At 41.4% G+C, this 9,691-nt stretch overlaps 1 protein-coding gene across 1 annotated transcript; it reads right to left on the bottom strand.

Annotated features, from left to right (window-relative positions):
* Positions 1-4,943: 4,943 nt before the first annotated feature.
* On the bottom strand, positions 4,944-8,422 carry hoxd3a (homeobox D3a). The gene is made up of 3 exons (XM_030080752.1): positions 8,357-8,422; positions 5,983-6,523; positions 4,944-5,745 (listed from the first exon to the last, which is right to left on the bottom strand). Exons 2-3 carry the CDS (start codon positions 6,419-6,421, stop codon positions 4,997-4,999), a joined length of 1,188 nt encoding a protein of 395 aa, XP_029936612.1. The 5' UTR covers positions 6,422-6,523; positions 8,357-8,422; the 3' UTR covers positions 4,944-4,996.
* Positions 8,423-9,691: the final 1,269 nt, after the last annotated feature.

Genomic DNA, 9,691 nt, shown 5'->3' with positions numbered 1-9,691 from the left:
AGTTAAAGTAAGTCTTGCTTTATTTGAGTGGAAATGGGAGGATTTTGTTGCAATGCAAAAATTCTGCTCAGTGTGTGGTAAGTGGTATGTGGCATTTTGACTTATCATACATAATACATGGTATGTACATAACGAATTAAGGTGATCATTTTGGTCAGCGACAGAAATAGCATCACCTTCTCTTGAAACCTGAAGACAAAAACCACATGAATATATTTAAAAAATGAATAAATTACTGAATACATCCATGAATAAATAAACAGCCAACAAACAAATCAGTATGAAAATAAATAAATAAATAAATTGCACAATTTAAATACTCTGGTACATCACAATCCATATCATAATACACATCAGAGTAAGTTAGCAATCACAATAAAAATGTAAACCCATCCATGAGCAGTGTAATCAAATAACTTTCTTCTCGATTTTAGGACCATCCCATCGTTGGACAGAGCTCACATCATGGGGTAATTTAATCTAGAGAGAAGTCCGCAGAAACTTGATCCCACAACATTTCCAGCCAGGTCTTTGATTTAATCTTTGCAGACAGCAGCCTAGTCGCAAATCAATATAATACTAATAATGAATTCTGCTACTTGATGGAGATTTAGCGGACATACAGCACTGTCAGTCACAGCATATAAACTTGGGGACACACGTGCAAAAAATGCTGCTATCTTAATTAGTTATCATTGGGATTATGTTGAAGGTTTTAGGAGATCCCACTGGATCTCTGGCAAACTGCAGCCCACTGCTCCATTAGCGCCTATTAACTGTGGCGGCGGTGGGAAGCCGTGAGGAAGCCAAGCAGACCGTACGGGCCTCTCTATAGGTCTCTCTTCTCTTCCGCTCCATTCTTCACTTTTCAAACCACATCCTCACCTGACTTTGGCTGAACTTCAAACTACTCAGTCCCTCTAGTTTTTGTGTCTGCTGAGATGAAAATCCTCCTCCCGGCTCCGTTCATTGCCTTGAAATTCAATCTCGATGCGCCTGATAATAATCCACAAGCAAACTGCCTGGAAAGTAACGGGATATGTTTTTTTTTTTTTTCCTTAGTAGATGCAAAGCGCAAAGCAGGTGAAATGAGACAGTTTCTTACTGGTCTTGATTAAGGTGGCTTCTTCTCATTTTGTGTCCGATGCTGTGTATTCACAACTGCAGCTCCCTCGTGCCTCTCGAGCTCGCGCGTGGAAAGGAGAAAAAAAACCCTCTCTTGGGATGGAGATGAGTCCCGTTCACTTGCGGGGAGGAATCATCGCGATACCGTGCTGTAGAGCAACTCCGGGGGTTGATTGTTGAAGCCATGTGATGCCTGCGTGCTTTGACTGGATTGCTTCCATCAGCTTACACTCAAATCTAAATGCTGTCTGTTTATTTATTTATTTGTTTGTTTATTTTCTGCAGCATGTTAGGAGGAGGCATGCCTCCAGCCCTATCATACTCTGTCTCAACACACCTTGATGCATCCCTGATAGTGAAAGGCAAGGCGCTCTGCCGGTGGTCCACCATACCTGATGATGAAATCCCCCCACTGCTACACATCTTTCCATCACAGGCGCCTGAAGAAAAAGGCTTCTCATGTTATCATGCTGGCTGTCAAGAGACAAAAAGTAAATTCACATTCCGCTTGCCTCCAGATAGAGCCTCAGGAGAGATGAGCTTAATGATAGTTAGCACCTCTTGCTCTCATTAGTTAGCCTACTGTAGGCTACTTCCCCATATGTAAATATTACCCACCACTGAGCAGGCGTGGTCTGCTCTGCTGTTATCCAATGAGGAGCACAAAATGAGCACCCTACACTGGCCATTCTCCAGCACAGCTCCTCATGCATGCTTAATGTGTGGGTTTGTATTCCTAAAGCCTATGTTTTAAGACTTTTAAATCAGCACTACACATTAAAGTATAGCCTCAATGGCCAAACACTGACAACGACAAATTTTGTTCTGCCTTTGCAATAAATTTACACAAATCCACATGTCAGTAATGTAACCAACACAGGCCTATCTAGCTTCATAGCCAGTCCTCAGTTCTTTAGGCTTCATTCTAGACTGTCCCTATTTTAAACATTGTAATATCATTTGCATATAGCTTCTTGAATATATCCCCAGCTACACCCACAATCAAATTACTGAAAGAAGTAGGCCTGCTAAACTGCCCACAGAACACAAAAAGAAAAAAAATCATCTGCTTTCTGGTTTAGTTGAATGGTAAAGCTGTGGCTTCAACAGATAAATTTGACTGTTACTTTCCCAGCCAGTGTTGAGAAGGGGATTTAGTCAGAGCGATCACCCCAGTAAGCCGCACTGCAAAAAATGCCCACCGTAAAAGCGCATATGCAATATTTAATTTATAAATTTCTTCAGTGAGATAGCCTGCTTTCAGAGTGGAGAGAAATAATTTCACTTCTCTGTTAGCTTTGGGAACTCTCTGGAGGTGCGTGTCAACATCTTGAAGCAAGGCAGAATAAGGCAGATGATAGAAAATGCTCCTGGAAATCTTGAAAAAAATGTATTACACTGCTTTTATTGAAAAATAAATAAATAAATAAATAAATAAATAAATAATGGCTTTCTCGCCGTGTATGGACATTCTTCTATCCCCAAATATTTCTCTATATTTTTAACACTGGGGAGAATTTAAGACTGGGTAGCTACTCCATTATATGACTTGTTATGGCTATTTTTTGTATAGTGCAGCGAGGGGCGGCGGGGGCGATGAGAGAAGGAGCTCATCCAGGGTTAAAATGGCCGCCATCCACTGAATACTGAGATGATTTGTAGGCTATATTTCCAGGCTGTGATAAATGGAATCAGTACCGGATGAATTTAATTCTGAGTTATTTGGGACAATGTGAAATAAACCTGTGAGCTAATATTAAAGGAGCTGGGATAACAGGCTACCTCCTGTCCTAAGCGCAGAGGCCTGCGCCCCATTCAGCTGAAACTTTTGGTGACCTGTATGTGCGGACTGATTGTTTCTTTGGGATGCGCTTCATTTGTCTTGATGCGCTTTTAAACCAGAGAATATCATCTTAAAACATTTGAACACAGTAGGCTTCCTGGCAGTCACCCAAAAGATTGGCCTGCCCGGTTTGAAATGTGTTACTTGGATTTGGAATGCAAATGCTTTGTTCACAAGGAGGAGGGATCAGCGAGGAGTCTGAAAGCGACGAGTTTTTGATTAATGAGCTTTGAAATGGCTCTCCAGGAGCAATAAAGGATGAACTGCTCTCTCTCTCCCTCTCTCCCTCTCTCTCTCTCTCTCTCACACACACACACACAACACACACGCACACACACACGCACGCACGCACACACACGCGCGCGCACACACACACACACACACACACACACACACACACACACACACACACACACATTGCATCATTTCCAATGTCAAAGCAGCACGTTTTTCCTTTCCTTTATTTCCTTTATTTTTTTTCCACCAATCCTTCTGCCTTACCCATCGCTGAATTTTAACCAAGGCCAATTTCTATATCACTCCGCTAAATCATCTCTGAGGAGTTTGGTAATCTGTCTCACAACGCACAAATCAATTAGATAAATAGTGATTAGGCTTTGGCCTACCGGTAAATAGCGCTTATTTCCATGTCCCGAAAGAGAAGGCAACATGAAAAGTAATCATGGTCGAGGCTAAAAAATGATAGCTAGTGTGACATGTGGAGGATCTAATAATTCCGTGGACTCGATCACTTCCTCCTTACCAATAATACATCAATAATCTGCATACTCATCCTTTTATTCCTTTGAAATGCACTGCATTGAAAGCATAGAGCCGTTTTAATTAGTTTTAGGTATCCCGGTTCCTAATTATTGATTTGCTCTGCCTCCTTGAACTGTACAGTACAACTGTAAGTCAATAAAGCCTTGTTACTGTTCACTTTCATCCGGAGCAGCAGGCTGCTTGCGTTCTCCAACTCTCTCAAACACAGGCATTAAAATAATCAGATGATCTGATGTCCAAGGCTGTGGAGCCTCGTGGCTATTGGAAACAAACAAATAAATAAATGGAATAGAAAAAAAAAAAAACAACAACAATAAATTTGAGCACTTTATTTACAAAATGTTAAACACAATAAAATATAACATTTCAATATCATTAGGGTTTCATAAATTTATGGATATCCAACTGAATGAAATAACAATGACAATCAAATAAAAATTAGCAATGGACTACACAAAATGACATGCTGGTGTGTTAAAGTTGTATAATATTCGATACTTCGATAGTCTACGTTTTGCTTAGCATAGAGGTTTTGACACAAGATTAACCATGGACATATAGTGATGTTTATACACTATAAAATGCCCCATTTATCCCAGATTTACAATTAGAAATGCTCTTTTCCAACAATACACTGCGAGTCATAGCATTTTCCAAACCCTGTATTGCCTACCCATCGAAGTGCATTGATCTGTCCAATCTTACAAAAAAAAAAAAAAAAAAAAAAAATCCACTTATAAATACTCGCATATAAACGATAAATAATGTGCAATATAAAAGTAGTTAAATAATAAATAGGCTATATGCTAGTAAGAGAGATAATGCAAAATAATACAAATAAATAAATAAGATGCCCGCGAGGAGAATGTGATATTGACAAACAGGCGGAATTTTCCCTAAAAGTCCTTCTCTCTAACGATGAGCATCTACTGTCGTGATCTACAAGACTTACCTTCAAGTAATGGCATGAAATATTCAGTCCCCCAAAAATTGCGCATTGCACTTGAAAAAACAAAAGGAACAACTTACAACCAGGCTAGTCTGCCTTTTGCGCATCCCCAAATATTCAAGAGAAATGGACAATGCTGTAGTATTTAGAAAATAATTACACAATAGCATTAATAGTAATATCAATAATACTGTAATAATACACACGACTCGCTTGGAGTGTAGTTATTAGACTAGTGAGGTAATAAAAAGAGCGCAACATAATTTTGGCACACACACACACACGGGAACCACATATTACAAATGCGTAAGTTTAGGCGCTTCCTGAATCCTTCCCTGAGACGCTTGGTGAGAGGTGAGGTCTGTGTATGTGGGATGGGGATCACAGGGTCCATGATGGTGGTTTCCTGGGATCTGAGCGGCACAGCTGTAGTCCACGCTGGTGGATGAGGGATGGGGAAGATGGCCGAGGTTGAACATGGGGCCCGAGGCTGGCATGGAATCAACAAAATTTCCACCCACATAAACAGGGCTGCCTTGCAAATTGGCGTTGGCAAAGCTGCCACTGCTTTGCATGCTGTGGTGTTCGTACTCGGAGCCCGGGTACCTTTTCTGTTGCGGGATGCAGCCACCTAAGGGTGCCGTGTACGCCGCCAAGCCGTACATGTTTTGCTGGGGTTTGGCGAATGACGGGGGCGAGGGCGCATCATAAGTGAGGCTGTTCACATTTGGGAGCTGACCAGAGTATCCAATGTGATTTGGGCCACTCAGCGGTGGGCTTCTATCTGGGGAATGTCCCAGGGGAGAGTGCATGATCCCCTTCGACTTCTGGTCCTTCTTGTATTTCATCCTTCTGTTTTGAAACCAGATCTTTATTTGGCGCTCGGTGAGATTCAATAGATTTGCCATTTCCACTCTCCGCGGGCGACAAAGGTACCGGTTAAAATGAAACTCCTTCTCCAGCTCTACAAGTTGTGCGCTGGTGTAAGCAGTTCTGACCCGTTTAGAAGCAGGTCCCGGTGGGCTCTTTTCATCACTAACCTCACCTGTAAATGAACAACAGCACATTAGACCACGTGTTGTTGTTTTTTTCCCCACATATACCACTGAAACACATTTAGTGCAATAAAAAAACAAATAGGGATTAGGAAACAGCAGGCAGAATGGCCCACTAACACCACCCAAACCTACCACCCCATGCCAAAACACACACACACACACACACACACACACACACACACACACACAGCACTAACACCACTACTAATTTTTATTATCACTACCTGCAGTTGTGCAGTTGTTGCTTTTCTGCTTGGCATTCTGCCGGGTCTCTTTCATCCAGGGGAAGATCTGCTTGGTGATGACTGGTGTGGCAGTATTTGACCCGCTGTTGGACGGGGACTTTTTCTTCTGGGAAGCAGAGCTGTTGGAGTTGGGAGAGGATGCGGACAGTGGTGGTGCTTGCTGCTCCCCAATACTCGTTGCCTGGCTGTTGCTTTGACTGCTGCTTTGCCGCATGCAGTCTCCATTGAGGTCATTGTCTTTCAGAGTTGGTGGCCGGACAGCAGAGGTCTGTATGGGGCAAACTGTGCCCTGATAATCATTCTCAATATTAGCCGTGGGGTAGGATTGGTGAGTGGGGCCGTAGTTGTACGAGTCTGGTTTGGGGTAAGTGTAGCCTCCAAAAAGTCCAGAGTTATCGTAGTAAGTAGCTTTCTGCATTTTGTGGATTCAAAGCCAAGAAGCCAGTGTAGCTCTATCCAATGGCATGGGTGTTGTTTTTTCACGTGATTGGTGCTTCCCACCGTCGCTCTAGCCTGTGACCTATAAAGAGAAGAATATCAGACTCATTGAGCACACATGAATAAGGCCTACTCATTATAGCTTAGGCTACACCTTCCCTAACATGAATCCAATGAGATTCAGGGTTTCAGTGGTAAACTAGCAACTCCAAAATGCGCCAGGGGAGGAATTTATATTGAGCATCAGCATTTAAAAAAAGACCACTTCCGCTGTCCTCAGCTCAGACTCAGGATGTTTATAGGCTACAGTGTTAAAGTAGAGAATGACCAGCTGTCCGTAGCAAACTGTCTCTAACAGTAATGCACCTCCTAACCCCAGTTTCAAACACTTCTGACTCATCTCTGGCACAAAACGGTTAAAGTTTAACTTGTGCTAAAAGAAGCCTTTGGCAAGCTATAGGAATCCCTCAGAAAGAAGCTGAATCAGCATTTCACGCGCGCACACACACAATACCCTTTTCACTAATCACACGACCTGACAAAACCCATCATGCATTGTTCCCCAGAGTAGAAATATAGCCCACCAAGGATGCGTACCGATTTGCATCCCATGTTTATGGGCACATGAGCTTTACGCGTTCTTTCTTCCTTTTTCTTTTTTTGGTGGATGTAAATTAAAGATTTGTCGTAGGCTACTAGCCCTCCTTGTTTCACAGTTCACACAAAAGGTGTAGGTGATGGCCGCGGGTGGTGGTGTGTGCGTGTGTGTGTGTATGAGAGAGAGAGAGAGAGAGAGAGAGAGAGAGAGAGAGAGAGATGTATGTTTAGTTTGGGTGGGGTGGGGGTTGGGCGGGGAGGGCACTAGATATGATATTTCATTTGCTTTATCCATTTCTCAGCCCGGTGTTTGGCTGCCTGGCCACTCTCCCCTTAAGGTTATCTGCTCTGGCCCAATATAGGTTAAATACATAAATTATCTTCACACATCTCTCTACAGCAATTTTAGAAGAAAAGAGCGATTAGCAAATATGAATCCTGAAACAGTAGTTTTTGTTTATACGCAAAGCACTGAAGAGAGCATATACAAATTTTCACTGAGTGGAGAAAAAAATATATATCAAGAGGCCCATACTACCTTGTATGTTGGTGGCTTTAGGAGGTGCAGTCGGCGTCGTGCATAACAATTGCACCTGTCAATGTGGACCGCAGCAAAATTTATGACCACAAATGTTATGGTTGTAAACGGCCTCAGAGAGGAATGAAAAGCAAAACACTCCTCAAGACTCGTAGCCCTCAGAAGTGTAAAACTAAGCGTAGGTGGAAGGCAAGGGAAAGAATTTCATACTCGGTCACTTCTGCTATATAGGGGCTCGGTTTATAAATGATGCCTCCATTCTGCCCCAGCGCAAGTTTGCAGCCATACCGAAGTAAATCTCTGGAGCTATTCTGCTGGTAAAAAAGAGGGAAGATACTGGCGATGCGAAAATGTGGAAACCGAGGGGGGGGAATTGTGAAATTCTGCCTCATTTTATGGTTCCTTTGTGTATTTATTTTAGTCTTTTATGAGAAGAATATGTAAGAATGTTAAAAGGTATGTTTCGTATTTTTTTTCTCCAGTTAAAATGATTGTGTTTGGTGTAATCCAGGTTATGGCGCTTTATTTGGTGGATAGTATTGCAAAGGAAAAATGGGAAACTTTTGAATGAGACTCTTTGATCTACCGTGCATTGGCCTGTGCAAACGATTGCATGTTCCATTTGGTAATCAAATCTTTTTCTCAGTGGTCTAAGTGCAGATCCTCATGTGAAACACTGAGAGTGGTATGTTAAATATGTAACCTAATGATCAATCACCCATCCGCCCTGTTATCAATTTGTTCTGTTGTCCACTCCCTTCATTAAAGAAATATACTCACCGAAATTTGCGCAAATCTGTTGTGTATCCCTCACGCATTCATCACTGCCTCCACCTCGACCTGAGAGAGAGACAGACCAAATGTGTTACACAAACCACTTTTTCTTCCCATGCAAAAACAAAAACAAAACAAAACAAATAAACAAAAAACGTTTTTATTTAGTTCAGCTGCAGTTTGAACCAAGCACAGAACTTGCATTGCTGCACTGAATACAAAACAAGAAGCTATTACATTGTTACATAGAAATTCTTAATAAAAAAGCAAGTTCTTCTTTTGAGAGGACAAATGCAAAATCTAATTAATTAAATAATTTCTCTGCTTTTGATTTTTATAAAAATTTATTTCATTTTAATTTAGGAAGACTTATGTAGACCTGGGAGTATTGACCATAGTCTTTTATACGTCTAGATAAGAGATATAGATTTTAAAAAATCACTGCTTGCAATGCTTTGGAGTGAAAAGTCCTGCTGCATGTGCACTTTTACACAAAGAGCTAGTCAAAATATTTAGCACTCATAAGCTTTTTAGGTGACCTTTGGGTCATTTAGCATTAAGCCAAAGTTTAATGAACAACAAGCAGCTTGGGTTCAAGTAAGCCACAACGAAATCCACAGCAGCTTTCCAGCGGACAGAGAAGAGGAGAAGATGCTCGAGCAGCGACTGGAAACAACTAAAATACAAATGTTCACTTTATCCGACTGAGCTCACAAAGCCTCCTGATTTTCTCCCTCCTATTTTTTAATATATGTTTTTTTTTTCTTCTTTTTTTTTGGGAGACAAAGCCTCGTGTTATAAATATGGATATATAAGTAGTCTTCATTATGGAATTATTTGGGATCTGACTACTAAAACTGGTCGAATAACGATAGTCCGTTCCTAAAGTGCTTTTGAGTACACGGTGTTACTAGTACCAGACATGGTCTTCTTTTCAAACCACAATGTTTTTCGCCTACGCATTGTTACGGTAAGTTTGGTCCACACAATGGACCGGACCCTATGTAGATAAGTGTTATTAACTCACTTCATCGTTTCTCCCGACTTTCCCTGCGAAATCTGTAATGTCTTACTTTAAAACAGCTTTATTTAATAACTCGGATGGCGATGCTGCGAGAAAATATTTGTTACATCCAGTAAGTAGAAGCAGCTAATAACAGCCTAACCTAACCTAATGCTCTGCCTCTGCTCTCTGCTTTCTCAATTCTGGAAAAAATGTCAGCTCTCTAATATAACCTATATATATATTTTTTTTTCATGGTGAAAATAAGCAGCCCCGATAGTGCAGAAGATTCAAGGTGCACGGGATGAGTGTGTTTTGTCATATTCTTCATCCCGTGG

The sequence above is a fragment of the Myripristis murdjan genome, chromosome 21, assembly GCF_902150065.1.
Source record: "Myripristis murdjan chromosome 21, fMyrMur1.1, whole genome shotgun sequence".
Lineage (NCBI taxonomy): Eukaryota > Metazoa > Chordata > Actinopteri > Holocentriformes > Holocentridae > Myripristis > Myripristis murdjan.
This window is presented reverse-complemented; position numbering and strand designations above follow the sequence as displayed.